The 19,497-nt window shown below is 32.4% G+C and overlaps 2 protein-coding genes across 4 annotated transcripts; one reads left to right on the top strand and one right to left on the bottom strand.

Moving 5' to 3' along the window:
• Positions 1–320: 320 nt before the first annotated feature.
• On the top strand, positions 321–6,255 carry LOC100642694 (CKLF-like MARVEL transmembrane domain-containing protein 4). 3 transcript variants are annotated; one of them, XM_048408868.1, is made up of 5 exons: positions 321–567; positions 3,618–3,781; positions 4,324–4,497; positions 4,810–4,908; positions 5,149–6,255. In XM_048408868.1, exons 2-5 carry the CDS (start codon positions 3,647–3,649, stop codon positions 5,281–5,283), a joined length of 543 nt encoding a protein of 180 aa, XP_048264825.1. In that variant the 5' UTR covers positions 321–567; positions 3,618–3,646; the 3' UTR covers positions 5,284–6,255. The 3 variants fall into 3 exon arrangements, with proteins under 3 accessions (XP_048264825.1, XP_048264824.1, XP_020720041.1); XM_048408867.1 differs by having other exon boundaries at positions 324–567; positions 3,635–3,781; XM_020864382.2 differs by lacking the exon at positions 321–567 and adding an exon at positions 585–1,150 and having other exon boundaries at positions 3,635–3,781.
• LOC100642572 lies at positions 6,057–12,951 on the bottom strand. The gene is made up of 4 exons (XM_020864381.2): positions 12,788–12,951; positions 8,468–8,640; positions 7,376–7,919; positions 6,057–6,843 (listed from the first exon to the last, which is right to left on the bottom strand). The coding sequence occupies exons 1-4, from the start codon at positions 12,803–12,805 to the stop codon at positions 6,526–6,528; spliced, it is 1,053 nt and encodes a 350-aa protein (XP_020720040.1). The 5' UTR covers positions 12,806–12,951; the 3' UTR covers positions 6,057–6,525.
• Positions 12,952–19,497: the final 6,546 nt, after the last annotated feature.

Here is a 19,497-nt window from a genome sequence, read left to right as displayed (position 1 = left end):
ACATTCTTTTATATATATATACATACTGTATTTTACATTAACGAGCAATCGAGATACTTCCTTTATAAGTTTACATCAATTATGAAATTACTTATCCTTGTGTACATGTATGAAGGAAAAGATTATGCAAATTAATAACTAAACTTTTGATATTAATTACAAATTATTTGTCAAATTTTGTATTATCGACATGTATATTTTCTACGATAGATAAAATTAATATCTGTATAATAAAGTTTATTTACCGATTGAGTTACTGTCTACTTATTAGATAGTTATACATTTTTCTATCAGAGGGAATTGTGTATGTGAATAATAAAGTGGGGCAGAAGAATCGTACGGATCGTACATACCAAGTTTCGTAGATCCATTTGTAATAGTGTGGTTTGTTTCGAAACGTGTTCAGTGTTATATCTTCTGTTATTTATACATGCATTCGGGTGCGGTGGAAAGTAGATTAACATCTTTATTTTGGATTATTTTGAGGATAGGAAAGTTCCAGACTGAGTGCACTAAATACGGAAGATTTGAAAATAATTGAGTATACAGATCAGTCTGTCAAATCAGGTATACTACACACTATACATACATATATGTGCATAGAAATAATGTCTCGGCATACATCGTACGCTGTCGTGAGAACTATGTATAACGTAAATAAGTAAAACAAAAATCAGCTAAATAGGAGAAACCTGTATGCACGAGTCGTGAAAGTGAAGTAACAAAACAGTGTTGCGTTAACCATATTTTAATTACACACTAAGAATGCTAACTAACTCTCGTTCCCGCTATTTCATGTTCACGTACAGAGCGACAAGAACTACTACTTACTAGACTCAAGATTATTTTCACCGTTTTCTGTTGTTAACTTTTGTTAATACATGAAAGTAGCAAAAATTATTATTGTTAGAGAAAGTATTTGTCTATCTTAATTCTAAACTATAATTTAAACCTGTCTTTCAAATAAATACGTTACAACCAATTACATACCTTCGCAGTCCTTAAAATATCGTCGTTTTGTGAAAACATATTATTGATTCCCTACAAAAGTGACATAACTAGGACGAATAAGTTTTTCATAAAATCAGTTGAAGTAGAATGTTTTGAGTAGAAAATTATTAATAATTCAGCCAAATTCGTGGTTTTTAAGGTATTTAATAGAATATTGTTGATGTATTTTAATAAAAAGAGAGTTTGAACAATTTTTTAATTACAACATCTTTCTTGTTAAATAGTACTATTTTACTAGGTAAAGTAATGATACTTTCGTCTTAGAAAATATTTTACATTTAAAGTTAATTTTCGCAGATGTCTCAAAATTAACAATATTTGGGATGAATCACGTTTGGAGCAAATTAATAACATATCCACATATTTACTATGTGTCGGTTTATTTTCAGTTTTTGTTTTCATTTAAATTTAATTTTATTTTATGTGGCTCACGAAAGCATTTGAACACATATTAGAGAATTTTGATGAATATATTATGCGCGTTATCGAAACTTTTTGAAGTTTCATTGGTACTTTCAACGAAATGCGACCAGCATAATTTGAAGCCAATCTGAAAATGATATATAAGTTCCATTTTTGTACAAAATATTATATAATTGTCTAATTACATAAAATAAAATTAAAAAAATGTTTTATATAATCAGGTATAATATATTCATAACAAGTTTTTATAAGTGTCACAATAATTTTGTAATCTGCTGTATGTATTCATGTGTTCTTAGTTCTTAAATATGGAGTTTCAAACATGATATCATGTCACACAATCAAATCCACCGCCCACATGCACGAATATACATGTAATCAACTTATTCACGAATAGATTAGGCAGACAAATTCATTTTCTGGCGCATTACTTGTGCATTGTTCATAAGATGGAAAGTCTGTCATTCGCTATTTTCAGTGGAGATGATTTCACCGTGTAACGTTAAATAATTCTTTCAATATGTCGTCAGGATATGACATAATTTTATTGAGTGGTTTGAATCCAGGACTAATCGCAACGCAATTGTCCGTGTTTATCTACGACGCAACGTGTTTACGCCTTTCGTCCTACGTGATAAGTCGAGATCACGCGGGCTTTTCTCGCTAATTTCAATAGTGATATGATTCAACTCTTCAGAGGAGCCATAATCATATGAACCGTATAGATCGTACTTAAACGATCGTGTTTTAAATATTAATTTTTTAAATTTATTTTAGAGTGTACGATTCCTTATGTTATATATTTGCGATAAATAAACTTGTGAATAGACTGCGAGATTTTTACGCATTTATGGGGAATTTAAAAGCGTAAAATGTGCAGGGTAGACATAATATGGAAAAATATATTAATTATCCAAAATATAATATCTACTATAATATTTAGTAGATAAATCAGTTTTCTATCTGGATTCCATATTTTTAACTATATTCATAGCGGTATGAATTTGCATAAATATCTGCAGTCTACTTATGAAGGTAAATAACTTGTTTTTAAAGAAGCTGAATATTTATTATGTACCTATAATTGATCAGATTAGCTTCTGAAACACTTAATATCTTATTGTTTTTTTTTCATTGAATTAGCCAATTATTCAAACGAATAACATCGCATGAAAAGAAAAATAATATTTATTAGAAAATGGAATAGAATATCTTTGTATTGAAAAATTGAATTACTTTCTAGAAATATTAGAATACCAATCTAACCTAGTTATGTGAAAAGACGATTGCAAGATAATTCTCTTCTTATGGTTTCTAGCAATATATTTAGCAGTTATTTTTATCCATGTATTACATTTGCTGTTATCTTTTTATTTGGATTTATCATACTTTTCTTTAGGATAATGAAAGAACAATATGTATAATGATAAAATTAGACGAATAAAATTAAATGACCAATGATAGCCGTAAAAAATTAATTAATGCGTTTAATTTAGACTTCGAATGGATTGAAAATGAAATTATTTTGGAAAGCATCATGGAAAATAAATTTGCCCGTAATTAGGTTAGTTATACCAGATTTCATATTTGTATTCAAATCCCTATGATTTTTAATTAACAAATTTTGCAATGTAAATAGTTCAGTTGCTTCTGCTATGTAAATAAACGAGAGGTATTTTTTAAGCAGATTAATTCGACGGTTGTTGAGATGGTGAAAATCAATCTATGGTCGGTCCTGATAAAACGAGATTGAAACTGCTATGTTTAACCGTATCGCGGTTTTCTAATTAAACGAGCGCAAACAAATGCCTTTACACTTTCCTTATGAGATTTCCCTATTCTTTCCTAAAAAATAAAACTCCTTTAAATTATAGCTTTTTGAAATCTCAATAAGAATTCTTTAACTATTGAAGTTTTAATTATTAAAAATTCAATATTTCATATCGAAATTTCGAAAAATTACAATTTAAGAAAATTTTAATTTAATTATTCTTTGATTTTTTCTTAAGAATATTGCTATTTTTGTACTATCTTTATTATCTTCGATTATTTATTTCTTATATTTCTTAAAATTTGATATTTCCTATTTAATATTTAGTTTAATATTCAAATGAAAATTCGTTCCTTTTCTTTTAATAATATTATTTCTCGTATTCAATATTCAGTATTTTGTAATATTACAGTGAAATTTTTTTTAAAGTGACCTATTACGATGGATCAAGGATTTCCAGCACAACATACTACAACGACGACGGTAACGACCGCTTCTACTACGACACTGACAAGTATTCGATTTGACCCATCTTACTTAAAAACGTTACCTGGAATGCTCAAAATCGCACAGGTGGTAAGTCGATGTCCTGTATTCAATACTCCGGCGTTTTATGCCAATAATTAGTTTGATTTATATATATCACACACAAAGTTTCATTAACGTCCGTACTGCAGTCAAATATTATTCTCGCGAATTGCTCGCGAACAGCAGTATGGATGGGGCATAAGATTAGCGATGTTAATGAAACTCAAGGATGGATTCAGATTTTTTACTGTCAGATTGTCATGCTAATTAATCGACAAGGATCTTCAACCTAAAATAGATTTCTTGTTCACATATTTTTATTACAATACAGAAAAGATTTCGTAAGATAAATGTAAATACGTATCTATGAGAATAATATTTTGTAAACGAAATTATTACTTAATTTATTATAAGATTATTATTTATGTAATATACTTAAATATGTGTACATATTTATATGTTTTTAATGTAACGTTGTTGAAATTTTTTAAAAACTGAACTATATCATATGTAATTAATTAACGATATAAAATTTAATTTTTTTAAGGATAAAAAATATTAATTATTAATAATTTATTATGTTTTTGTAGGTCTTGAACTTTTTAGGTTTCATATGCATTACGGTAACGAGTCATAGCAATTTTAGTCGCGGAGCATGGTTTAACACTGTGGCCATGGGTGGTTTTTGGTTCACAGGAATATTACTCCTTTTCTACTTATTCCATATCGTTGAAAAATTCTCGAAAATTCCTTGGCTAAAAATAGTGAGTTTAAAAGAAAGAATAGTTAATTTTCTAAATAAGATTTTAATATCTTTTAATAGGAAGCGAATATCCTAAATAGAAATCTGTTAAAAAGTTAACCTGCAGATTGCTTTTGCGCGAAAGCAAAATATTGATCCCAGTTGGAACTAGGACATTCTATTCTATATACGAACTTTATTTATAATTCGTTTTAATTACTTTAATATCGTCATTATTTTTCCTGTATGTGTATTATTCTATTCAATATTTCCTTGCAAAGTAGTGATAATCAAGGATATTTCAAGAATAATTTAGCTGTATTTTTATTTGTAGGAACTTACATTTTGCTTACTTTGGACTATTTTCTATATGCTGGCCGCTTCTCTTGTAGCTGGTTATGCTAAATATATAGAATCTTTTGGTGCTGCAGCAGTAAGTTTTTGAAATACAAATTAGTATTACTGAAAACTAGATGTCCTGATTGTTAGACGAGTATCTCAGATTTATTCTATATCTAGCTTATGCTTGTCTATTCAATTTCTATTGGTCACTTAAGATTATTAGAGTAAACATAATTAAAAAAGTAATTCATTTTAAACAAATTATACCTCGAGAAACCATTTTAAAGAGTTTGGTGTTTTTTTTTAAATATCATTATATATCTCATCGTAGTTCTTTGGATTCTGCGCCATGGTAGCTTACGGTTATGACGCCTGGCTCAAGTTCCATGCCTCAAGAAGCGGTGCCTTAGCGCAGGGACAGCATACACCAAAACAAGTATCTACGGTAGCGAGTCCTGCGTACTAGTTTCATCACAAAAAATATGTGACGTTTAGAAGAATTACACAAATGGACCAGTTTCAAAACATATCTTTCCTTTTATACAGGGAGTTTGTTCTCGTAACTCTTATTCGTGCTTTCGTACGTTTCTCATTTTAACAGTTGAATATGAAATGCTAACAAAACAATAACAGGCCACAACAGATTTGAAATTTTCAATGATTTCGCTATCTTTTATCTACAGAGCGAATGTATTCGCTTACGCTCGGAAGCACGATATTCGATGATTTCATATTTGTTTGTTATAAGGGAAAGATATACGTACTATTATAACATAACGCGTATTTTTGAATCTCTTATATATACATATACGGTAACTGTACATTATTTCGTGAATTTTTAAAGTCTGTTAATATTAAAAGTAAATATTTTTAAGAGTTATTATATACATACACATATATTTGTATACATGTACAAGAAATATATGTTTAATCAGTATTGTGTTCATGTTATAAACGAATTGTTGATATATTTGTACTCATTTTATATTTAATTTCATACGAATAGTAATTCCATCGCATTCTTGATTAGAATGTCTGGGCGGATGGTTATATTAATTTATTTATGATCACTCGCGAGAAGATAATGTTAGACTGTATTGTATGACAAACCATATTACTTTCGCCGTCTTCACTTATTATTATGTATATTGTATGAAAACTCATATACCGGTAAAAGTTAGGGATGAAAAAATTGCTTATGTAATTTATACGCATACTTTGATAATATTACGCAGCGTGTTACATGTATTTTGTTATTTTTATTCGACTCGAACTCGATACAGGTACCTACATTTATATATACACGATATAGAAATACATACTAACTAATTCTAATTACAAATTTCAAACGCAAAGAACACACGATGACAATGGTCACGACAAAACTTGTATTATTTGATCGATACTTTACGAAATAAACGATTCAGTGTTACTTTAATTTTAAGCGTCGTTATTATCGAGATAAATAATCGCCAACTATGTTCTAACTTATAATTTCCGATGATTAGTAATTTAACTTGTTATTTTATGTTACATATTATGTTTTACTTAATAAAGCTCTTTTTTAACATCACCTGAAATATCGTACTATTAAATATTTAAAAAATTGATGAATTATGAGAAAATTTTCTTTTGAATTCTAATGATCAAAGTTTCGATTGTTCGATATGAAAACACAAATAAGAAAGAAATTACATAAAATATATTACTAATGGTAACGAGGTCTACGAGTTTGCTTTTTACCCATACTCGATAGATCTATGGTTTTACCATCGGGAAGTACTAGTTTATTCTCTTGATAATCAACGAACCCGTTCTCTTCTTCTTCTTCTCGTTGTTCCTCGTCGCATTTGATACCAGTTTCGTACGTGTATTCTCGACGAATACCGTCTGGATCGATATAGCCGTATTTACCTCTAGTGATACAATCGACGCCGATTATTTCTTCTTTGTAAGATCCGTCGTCGTTCTCGAAGCCCCAGGTGATTGAACCGTCCGGATTATCGTTGCGATATCGCCTAATAATCTATTGCGAAACATCGAAATGTCTTTAATAAATACCGTATATTAGGAATAATCTAATTAAAGTAATTGATATATTTTTCCCCTCATTTAACAGTCTCATTTTAGATCAGTTTCACTCTCTTTTGACAATAACTACTACAAGCATCATGTTCCACTTTTGAAAAAGTGTGTTACTTCAATTACGAAAATGTTAGAAGTTTAAATACCTTGCGTCACGAAATTGTATTTTTATATTTTATTTGGCACCTTCCTACAACATTGTATTTCGACTCTAAAACTTGATACTTATATATCATAACTATTACAATTAACTGGTTACATAAATAATCTCGTTAAGGGAAATCCTTTCATTAATTAACTATTGACATGATTATTATGCGACAATAAATATAATACTGCAATATTTTAACTAATATTTTTATAAATAAAAATTATTCCTTCTTGTCAGATAAATTCTAATAGAATGAGGGAAATACTCTAATCGTAAACGTTGAAGCTCAAACAGTGCTACCATAAGCCTGTTTGAAACTAACCTGTGCAACGGGCTTCTTTCCGCGAGTATCGTAAGATTGAGATGGTTTTATTGATTTTGCAGGTGGTTTAACCTGTTGCTTAAATGGTTCTTCTATCGGTTTCCTTGGTTTGTTCGGTTTTGCTGTCGGTCGGTATTGAACTGGTGCTAATGCTGGTGCGGTTGGTATTCCACTCCCTCTGGCAGTTGGACTTCCTGATCCCGAAACAGGACGATATTGCACTGGTTGTGCAGTCGGGCCAATGTTGGCGGAAGTTCTTGATATCGAACCTACTGTACCAAGATTTGAAACTGCTCGTGGCACGTTTTCTTCGCTTTCTTCGCTTCCTTCTTGGCTGTCTGGAGGGTCGTCACTTAGATCGGTATCGTCATCTTGATTATTGTGATTTCGAGGTGGTTCGCGGCTGCGCGTTTCATCCGGCTCCTCGTTCACTGGTTTAATTTGTTGAGGAAGTGGCGCTGGTCCTGTGGATAGATTTGGTCGCAATGATCTGATGGGTGTGAAACCTGGACCTGTTCCGATTGAATCCTCCGCTCCTTTGGGTCTGATAAATAAGGTATAAAGATGTACAACGTAGAAAGTAATTTAAAAAAAGATATTATATTACTGTGTTTTCGTGTAATTGATTACTGGGATTAGGTTATGTTTTTACTCTAGAGTAAATTAGAAATGTAATTCGAATAGCTAAATGTTGAAATATTTTGAATATATAAAGGATTTTTATATTATTTTAACTCTGTTTAATCCTATATTGAGTTTTTTTTTTATTTCTATTATGTAATTTTTTTCTTGTATTTCATGTAAACATGTTATCAGTACACAAATATGTTGTAGTACTATAAAAGTACATTTAAATTACTCAGCTAAATTTTCTCACAAGTTAAATGAATGAACTAATTCAAAATGACAAAATTTATGAATAACAAAATATGCATCATAAAAGATTTATATCGTTATGTGCAGTTGTTTTCATTTAAAAATAGTGTTCAGATTTCTTTTCAGAATCTCATATAATATTAAAACCATAAATGAAATGTAGGATTCTATATCTCGTCTCCGTTAGAATGTTTGATATTGTAAACTTAATGATACCTGAATGTAATTGGACGGCGAATTCGTTGATTCGCAAGTCCAGCTTGCGTGGAAAGTGCTGGTCGAGCAGATGGAAGTCTCTGGAAACGAGTTGATCGAAGAGGTGGTCCTTTTGGTAAATTGTCATCCTGATTAAATTGGGCCGAAGCCAGCGCAGTGACGCACGCCAACAACTATAATACAATAAAACATTTTCGCAACATAGAAAGAAATAAAAAATTAAAATAGCAATAAAATAAAGAATTATAAAATTAATTAACTAATAAAAGTTCCTTTTCACAGTTTTAGATTACAAAAAATATGTCTTTATATCCATGAAATAAAACGCAGTGTATCGACACCAATTTAGTTAATAAACTAGAAAAAATAAAACATGAAAGACTAAATATAAGTCTGATGAAAAGCAAATAAAATTAGCTCGAGGTAACATTAAAATACAATAATAATAGACGTATGATTAGACTGCGGATGTTAATGTAAATTCATATTTTTATGAATGTAACTAAAGCAATAGAAATTTAACAGAAATATGTATCATAACGAATGGTTGTGCATATTACTCACATTCTGTGCATTTATGCATAAATAACTTAATCTGATAAACATATGACACATTGAACTAATGCCTATCTTCGATTTGGGGTACTATTACGGAAGCACACACGATAAGCTTACGAGTTACACCAATCAGATTACGACAAGGTAAACTATGCGTTCCACGTATGACCGTCCTTCCACATTTTTTCCCTTCTCTTCAGCTTCTTTTTCTTTCATTGTTGTCACTACGGTGACTTAAATGTCAAGCAACAAGTTACGTGTGCGCCACACATGTTGCATTACACGAATGTGGGCATTATGCATCGCGAGTTCTCGAAATCGAAACGCTTTCACTTTTCTCCAAGTTCTGTACCATGAATTTTGTGACCAACGACGTGTTGTCATGTAGCCTACGTTAATTATCAAGCGTATATAGGTGCACGAATGCGATTAGAAACGCGTAAACTAGAATATCTGGACCGGTTTCAGACCAGTCTCTTGGTGGAAACCTGTTATATATCGAACGAATGCAAATGGAAAAGTAAGAACAATCGAATTACGATCGTGCCAATAAATGCCGGGATTCGACGGCTGTCTGCTTGATCGCAACCCCCTTCTAACGTGTCCCGAGGAGTTATGCTAACAGGTCTGTTCCCTCCTGTAATTTTCGTTATATAAGAATATGAAATACCGGTCGTGTTAACGTAACTGACTGTGTAAGGATAATGTCGAATTACAGCAAAGTAAATACTAGGGATGTAACAGGATCGATAAGTGTAACTGGTAAAAATTAAAGAAATGGAAGAAATTCTAATGTGTCTTTATTAATATTTTAGGTGGAATTTCAAAATTCCCATAATATATGAGAATTTTACGAATATTTAGAATATCGTCTTAATCGAATTATTACGTTCACTATGTATATCGTGGACTCGGCGCGTTATCTTTATCATACGCGTATGACAGACGACCTGTTCGTGTAAAATTTTTTTATAGTAATTTATACAGAACACAAATATAAAGTTTTTGCGATATGCAAATATCTGTTAGATATATAATCAACAGTGACCGTGTTAATAGTTGGAGGAAGTGAGAGTGGTATGCTGTCCGGTTTGTCTTGGGATTCTATCGAAAATTGCAGCAGGTGTTGCAAGTTGCTAACATTCTTGGTAAATCAAGAGTGATTAGGGTTTTGATGATGTCAGAAATCTTTTTCCTTCTTTCTTTATGAAATTCGAAATGTTGATCATTAAGTGTGAGCTGCGGTAAGTCAATAAGCTGGTAGTAAAAGTGTTTGAAGTAGGGTGTTTTAAACAAGATGGTGATAAATAAAAATAAATTGAACAAAACTATATCGTATTATCACGACGCTGTAACACAATTCAAAAACCTTCAAATCTCAAAGTATCACGATCCCCGAAACTGATCTTTGTCAAAATTTTCAGAAACGTATAATCAAAGAACGCAAAAATCTCTTTGTGAAAATTCTCTAGCAATTTTAAGAATGCATTAAATTAGAAAATTTCATCAGAAACGTAAAAAATGCCTCGACATCTTCTAAAACTGGCAAGGTGAAAGAGGAAAGGAAGTATAGGTTGTGGCAATCGTGTTGGCAAAGTGGAGCCGGTATCGAACCGGATCGCCATATCCTCATCTATAGTTCCTCTAGTTCGCAGGAATGCACCGGACTCGCCAGAAAGAGAGAAAGAGAGAGAGAGAGAGAGAGAGAGAGAGAGAGAGAAAGAGAGAAGGGAGAGACAGGCGAATCGACTGGACATGGATTTGTTTCTTACGAGATTGCACTTCGTTCCAACTGGTGGCACGCGCTTAGATATTTCTAAGGAATATACAATGAAAAATCTATTCGACTTTCTTGCCTGGGCACTTTCACCCGGTTTGCTTGTGCGAGCAACCCGTTAATTTTCGTCCCTCGTGGCCGAACGCTCGTTTAGAAATGCGTTCAAGATCTGTTACAATTTCTCTCCCGCCGAATTTCGTTTTCTTTCACCGCACCAGTTCGCTCGTTCATTCACTTCTCCGTGAATACTTTCACTTTCTTCCTTTAAACGATATGCCTTCTCTTTCTCCGTTCGTCGTTTCCGATTTTCTTTTCGATTTTGCGATGGATATCACGTTTTCGAAAGGCGTGCGTGAGATTCTTCGAACGATTCTAACTTGATATTGAACTCACGATTTGGTGGATATAATTTTTCCTTTTTAATCTATTGACCGAGGGCAGAACGAATTACTTCTCTTGGATACATATGACAATTTCTTTATTTATCGATCTCTTATTCTTAAGCTGTTATATCATTTTTATTAAAAATAAATTATAGTATATTTGTATTTACAAAGACTAAGATTGATCGAAGAAAACTTAAATACATGATGTATAATTTATATTAAGCTAGATTTGAATATAAAATACGCGATTCTTCATTTATTTCGAGTAATATAATTTTTCTTCGATCTTTTAGACAGCAAAGTTTTAAAATTTGTTTTACCGAAAGTGATTGTAAAAATAAGGGGAAAAAATGGGAGAGCAGTTATGAAAAGTATGTTGGTTCGCGTTCCTTACGTAATATATGGCGATTACAAAGCATAACCGGTCGAAACAGAAAGCTGTTCTACTCAAGTGTATTTAGGAACATGGACATCTAGTAGGGCTGATTGAAAGGAATGTCAAGTATAAAGGAAACTCAATATGTAAGTCGATACAGTTTTTTACACATTGTCTAAAAACCTGTTTGTCTGCTAGGAGTCTCTTTGCATGCGCTATTTCTTCCTTCCCCTTTGTCCTTCTTTTATCATTTAATTGTAAACATACCATAATGACACAGCTTGAAACATAAAGTAAAGCTTAAAACTCTGTAAGAAAAGTATCCTTTTTATGAAGAATTTGAATCATTTTTCTATTTACGAATTTTAAACAAGAAACTCCTGTTTTTCTCCCTATTGAAATGTTTACTTTATGTTCCAAGTTTTGCAAAATTACAATTATTTTCTAAATTACTCAATTTGTAAAAAATATTTTCGCCCTTTTACTTAAGAATTTTACATTTTTCATATTTCCATTTTTTGAAACATTCAAACTAATTTAAATTATGATTATATCTCTTCTCATTTCATATCTTAACAATTTTTTAAATTTCAGTATTCAGTCGAGTTAAAATACACTTCTAGAATATTTTAATTAACTTTCAACTTTCTTCCATGTCATAAATCATTTCTTCAGATTTGTCTCAAACATTTTCAAACTTCGCGCTTCGCGCGCAACACTTTCAGATCCGTGGAGAACGAAATAGGATGGTCTATGGCAGCACATTCAAACTCAGACCTCTATTTTCATACCTCTGTTTTCATAACTCTATTTTCATATCTCTATCCAATCATTAGTGAAAGGACGTCGGGCTTTGGAACTTTTAACTCTATTACGGTCCATTGAACGTTATGCCACTGAGTAATACGTACCAGTTTTCCATTTCTCTATATTCTTTACTATTCTTTACTATTACCCTATTCTTCTTATTATTTACTACGTTCACTGTATTTACTATTATCTTACTTTATTGTCATTCTCATGCCACTGAACCACACTTCTAATTATTAGCGAAGCAGGAAAATGAAAAGTGGAAAAGCCATTGAGATAGACGATGGTTACGGAAAAAGGAAGTTTAGGGTGGATTCAACAAAATGGCGGACGACACGGGGGCCGAAGCGTCCCTGGATCTTTAATGGATGCAAAAAAGGGATGAATAGAAAAAACTAATTTTGGCTACTCACGATCACCGCGACGCGCATGGCCGTATCCTGTGTCCCCTGTCGCAATGGTGGTCACGCTGGGTGTGGTGCCGGCGCGTTTATGCCTCACACTACCGCGAATGACTCCCCGTCTCCGTGTTCTTATACCTATATCCCCGTTTAAATTCCTATGGTACGAGCAGCACGCAGGCCAACTTTCCCATCGGCCAGCAGGAATACGAGATCGCGAAACGATTCGGCACGTCACTGGTATACGCAGTTCTTTAATTTGTCTCACCGGTAATATTATCGGTGTCCCGATACTGAACGCTCATCTTTCTTGTCTGGCGAACTTGAACCGTTATTCCCGATTAGTTGTTTGATTAATTACTTCTGTGGAATCAGGTTGTAGTTTTGCTTTGCTTTTGTGAGACTCTATTTTAAAACTCTATGTAAGACTCTAAGAAGAAGATACAGTTTTATATCTTTAAATAGTTTTTAGTTTTGTGCAATTTTAATAATTATTGTTAGTATTAGTGATGGTAATATGATACACTGTTAGTCTATGTTTAACGTATATTATGGATTGTACATAATTATTAGTAATATGAAGTATTATAGGTATAATAAAAAGTAATAGCAATATCAGTAATGTTCATTTATAATTATTTAATCATGTTAGAAATTGATGAAATAGGTGATTATATAGTGTACTTTAGTACGATTATCGTGGGTAATTTAATATTGCATTATTGAAATATTAAAAAGATTAATATTGTAGAATATTAACAATAATTGCCTGTAATGACACAATACAGTGTGTTATTGCATCAATAACATTAGTGTTTTTACTTTCATTACAGTCCGCAGTTACTACTAGTTTATTTCCTAGTAATAAACATTAAATAGTACAAAACTTTCAGTTACACGTTTCTAATAAAATTAATATTTGTAACATAAGTATTAATATGTTGCAGGTATGCTAACATAGTAATTTGCTTTTCAGTTTACAATTATTTTAGTATTATATATTATGCTATCTAACTACTTTTTCAGTTGTATAGTATAATATTAGTTGGTGAAATTATATGTACTGTATTTAGATCTGCCATAAAATAGTTTCATTTGTGGATAATGTTTGTAATTCATCTATTTCCCTGGTATACCAGAAGTTACTCGGAAAATTGGCGCGGTAACAAACTTGACTACTCGTCGAAGCAATTGCGTGTGTTTAGTGAGAGTAGTCCTGATATAACATCATTAACTAAACTCGTTACAGACACAGTATTAAAAACAAATATTAATATTAAATATCAAGAATTTACCTTGGTTAGTATTACGTCTATTTTATTCCTTTTCAATTACTAAATTATTCATGTTTTTTTACAGATATAATTTTAAAAACACAATCATACTAAATTTAGATAATATCTGTGTTAAAAATTAAATATTACAATGAAATGTCACAATTACCTTATTACATTAATTTTACCTACATTTCATATTCATATTGTGACGAATATCAAACATTATATTTTCTAGAACAGGGAGTATTTAATGTAACGTAACGTAAATACACATATATATGTAATTTGTATTAAGTATTTCATTATCGACGAAAACAAATTTTCACGCTAACAAGTCATTAGGTTTTCAATGTTATCCAAAACGTGTGTATAATACATAACAATTAACACAAATTCAGAGAAAGAAAGTTTCGGCTTTAGTTGATGTTCGAATGGTACAACTTTCTTTTATTAATGTCAGATAAAAGAATTACATACTTGGTCTGATAGTTACCTAGAGGAATTTCTACGGGGAGATAGTGTCGGAGTCTCGAATTCAAGGTCAGTGTCGGGGCTAAAGCCGACTGCACTAATCCTTGCAATACGATTGCAATGTATCTACAGTACCCTGAGACGTTATGTAGCCGGGTATAATTTACTGTATATTGTACTTTCACGTGTACGCGTACTATGTAGGCTGTAACTTCAGAACAAAAAGGTACACCAGCACTTTTGCGTCGGGAACAACTCAGATCTCATTTTAGTTAACAGGGTATTCTGTATAGAGAACGATGGAAATGAAATTTATTCATTTTTATTCTATACATTTAAAGATTTAGTTACATTAAATTTTAACTTATTAGTATTATTATTCCAGAAAGACGGTGACAAAATTTTGTTAATTTTATACCTATTCTGCGATTTTTGATAGCATTGGTATATTTTATTCTTTTATGATAAATCCTATATGTTTTAAATACAAATTTCGCTTGAAAAACAAATGATGATAAATTTATGAGGTTGTTAAATAAACCAACACCTTTAACATTATTACAAACAGACTATGTATATCTCGAGCACGAAGGTATGCGATAATTGGTTATTATTCGATCTTCCAGAATGAACGAGATTCGAAATGTCATTTTGATATTTCTCTGGCGTACATTATTATTACAGACTCTTAAAATACTGATGGACTTGTAAACTATGCACGCGCACTAAATGCAAATGTTACCAGAACATTCTCCACCATCTGAAACCAGTTTTCTCATCGTGTCTTCTTCGTACCTCGTAATACGAAGCGCACTTCGTTTTCGTGATTTTTTTCTTTGCAATTTTCAAGGTCAACCGATACAATTTACCGATATAATATAAGGTTTACCAATATAATTTCAATATTTTTAACTAGAATTCTTTTATATATTTGTCGTACACTGTCTTGAAATATTAAGGTGTCTGTTTCAATATCTATATAGAATAAGGTATTATTCGCCTACGATTGTTCTCCTTACATCAGATGAAAGATCTCATCTCGCATTCTTCAGTTAACTCGAATTGCTTAACAGACAAGACACTGTGTTCCATACAGCGTGAATTAAAAGAGGTCAAGTATGAAATTCTTTTAGGTCGAGCTCCAATCCTACTTTTTTAATAAAAAAACGAACCCTGTATGAACTGACATGTTTGAAAAATTCAAAGAGAAAATGCTTGTTCCTCAGTTGTTTCTTCTAAAAATTCTCAGAAACGACTAAATCATTCTCCTTCATTGAACGAAGCTATAAGAAACTAAACAATTAAGAAAAGTACAAGAAATAAAAAGGGCATTTGTATCGAGCCATCAAGATCTTTCTGGAAAAAGGGCTCATAAGATACAATGTTGAATTGAGCAAATTGCATTAAAAGACTTTTCATATATATCATACTTTATATTTATACTTCCTCTTTTCATATATTTACAAAATAAGTCAAAGCTTCATACTAATTCAATTATTTGACTAATACATTTGGTATATTTCGACTCTATATATTATATATGTTAAAAAGCTTTTTAATTGTTATCCAAATGACAAATCAATAATCTGAGATCAGTTACAAGAGTTAAAATCTTTCACAATCCTAACTCATCATTTTTAACTTCATTAAAAAAGACAAAAGAAAAAAGGTAGACATCTTACAAATAGTAATCCACGTATCACCAAGTGTAACAATACAATTGTGTCAAAGGAGGAGGACCTATCTTGCCTTTTGCCAACGATTTACCCCGCAAGGAATGTCCAGTCGCCATTCGGTCAGGAATGCCGCGAGTTCGAACCCTTGAAGTCGAATCAGGTACGTTGGTCAGCAGGTCTGGGCAAGAGGAAGAGGAAAAGAGATGGTATGGAAGAAAGAAACAGATAGATAGGTAGATAGGTAGGTAGGTAGGTGGGTAGGTAGGTAGGTGGTGCACCGGAGCAAGCGCTTTCGCGGGAGGCGAACACAGTGGAGGCAAGCGGAGTCGAACCGGCAAGCCAGACGGATCATTTTGTGGAGGCTGAAACCCCCATGAAACCGGTTCTTCCTTGCGCGCACTTCTCTCCTCTTCTTTATTCCTTTTTTTCCCCTGGCAACGTAGTCGCCGTGTAACCATCGGCTGGTACTACTGCGATGCATACTCGCGTGTTACACGAGTATGCCCACGGACACGCACGATCTTTCGAATATATGGTACATGCGAAGGACGCGGAACATTATTTCGATATCGGTGATCTTGAACCGTTTTTCGTAAAATTTTCACTAAAATTGCTATTAAGCAGTTTGATATTACTACAACAAAATGGCAATATAGCCCTCTTGAGGAATTGTCTTCATCTATATCTCTTTATTGACGATGGATTAAAGAATTTGAATAATAATATTTCTTTTAATTTTATCACCTAATACCATAAGACCTAACGTCAGTATTAGTGAATGTGTTAAGGCATGAAAATTATCTGATAAAAATTTGCGAATTAATTATTCGATTAGTATTTTGGTTTCTTTGAAGTACCGCGGATAAAGATTATCATCGGTGTTTGTATTTCTAGACTACAAAATAAATCATCAAATTTTTATGAAATAATATAAAGAAAAAAAAAATAGGGAAGATAATAAGATAAATCTGTTTAATATTTGAAGTATTATTTTGTATTGTATGAAGGTATCTCTTGAACATATTACACTATAACTATAAAAGTAGCTCAGAATTACCAAATTATTTATGTTATAGAAAAAATATTTGGCCATTCTACTCTCTTAGTTTTCATATAAATCCTCAAGTCTATAAGAATTCTATTAACTGCGTGGAAATAGTCGGTACGCTTAAATCAACGTGGGAATAATCGCGAGTGTAAAGAAATATGTTACTAAACAGTGCGTTCCACAATTAATTGTCTGTGATTCCTGCAGCAAAGGATGTAGGATCGAGCAAACTGGATGCGACCAGTAACCATAGATGGCAGTTCGATGACTTAGAAAAGTCTGGTCGTCGCGTCGTGGAATTACGATGCGTTTTGTTCGAGCGATTCAACGTTTCAAGCGCGACGGTAGTACACTTTTTTTCGCTTATATCGTCGCGACATCGTCTGGCTTTATCTGGGATTCGCCTTGCTCCGTTGTCTGTTTCATCACCTGTCACCCCCTCGAATATCGCATAAATAACCTAACCGATGCGTACACAAGTGAATTTTAATGCATTGACTTAGAATTGTTAGGCTTCTATCACAAACTTGCATCTCGAACGTGATATCTTATGCATTAGCAAGGCTATCACGAAGAATGTTTTAAAAAAGAAACATTCTATTTTGCAAAGTGTTAAATCTTTCTTGGAAAAAAGATTTTTATCGTATCATCTTTAGATTTTTGTCTTAATAAATACAGTTTAATAATTCATTAGGAAGTACATTGACTAGGTTTATTTTCATAACGTATGATACAAACTTGAGGAGTATAAGATGTAGATTTATTTAAAGTGTTGGGTCTTGTAATTACAAATGTTAAATCGTTCCGTATTATAAAAACATCCAATTTAAATCACGTGTAACGAAAGCAGTACCTTTTGTTCTATTCGATAGCTCGAGAAATTTTGAATTCTTTATCTCAATTCAAATAAATCTAGAGCGGTAGTAATTAAATATAAAGTTATTCCATTTATCATCTTATTCGTCCAAATGAAAGAAAGAAGATATTCTTCGATCATATCTATCGTGTTTCACTATCGAAATGTACTGTCACTTAAGGTAGGTTGAATTAGTTAAATCATTAAAAATGATTACTAAAGTAAACCATAACCTCATGTAATATGAAGTAATACTAATTATTTTAGAATAAAATATATTATTCTATCAAAACATTTTAGCAGATAAGAATTATGTTTATACAGTCTTATTATTTCAGACTACAGGTTATTAATACGTATTTCGTCAGACCATCTGTTGTCTTTGAAACACTTCTTAGCGTTCTTAGTATAGAGTATAGAGTATCAACTTTGGAATTGGTAGATTTTTATTTTAATAAAAATGGTCTTATTATGAAATCTACAGAATCTTTCGTGAGCCTTTGAAACACCTCTTAGGCTTCTTAATGTAAAGGACATCAACTTTGTGGTAAATTTTAGTAGATTTTTATTTGAATAAAAACAGACTTTCATGACTATATACTCCACAAAGTATTGAATCGATTCGAAGAATATAAAAATTTATTTAATCTGCCTGAACTGTAGAAAGACACCTGAAACGAACTTTTCTGTTAAGAAAATCATTGTCCTCGGTTTTCGAGCTAGCCGGTTCGGCAAACACGACGTTGGCAGCGTCATCAAGCTCCTCGTCGACCGGCCGATTGAACGCGGTCCGCGATCGTGCCGATTCTTCTGATTGGCCGAGCGAGCCGGCGTTACTCACGGCGCAAGAAGACTCTTTGTCTGTTTTTCGTCCGCTCGACTAGCCGGCAACCGGCGGAGCGCAAGTTATACGTGCAGTCGGAGGTCCTTCAGCCGTCGCGCCGGCTGCAATTATTACGCTCGCCTTCGAATTCGATCTCGACCCAAGTTCGTATATAGTATATACGTCGCGATTCTTCCACCGTCTTCGCTATCGAGATACGCGTCGGCCACGAAACAGAGCCACGAAGCGTGCCGGCGAACCGACCGGGTGATGTGCATTTAAAAAGTTTCGTCAGTCTGATACGAATGCCGAGGATATCGGAGAAACGTCAACGAATTGGTTTAATTGATCGAAGGTAAGCCTTTTTCTCATGGAGATCTAACGTGTTAACTATCGTAATTCGAGATTATCTGTTGATAAAGATGCAGTCTTTTTTATTTCAATTGGAGCTATTTATCGACACATACATTGCAACGTTGATAGAAAGATATTTTATTAATAACTAACGTCTTTACTATAAATTTCGACAGTTTAGAATCTATATCTTTTTAGTTTAATCAGTTTTTATGAT

The sequence above is a fragment of the Bombus terrestris genome, chromosome 9 (genome assembly GCF_910591885.1).
Source record: "Bombus terrestris chromosome 9, iyBomTerr1.2, whole genome shotgun sequence".
NCBI classification, from domain to species: domain Eukaryota; kingdom Metazoa; phylum Arthropoda; class Insecta; order Hymenoptera; family Apidae; genus Bombus; species Bombus terrestris.
The sequence above is the reverse complement of the archived record's forward strand: the minus strand, read 5'-3'. Positions and strand labels throughout refer to the sequence as shown.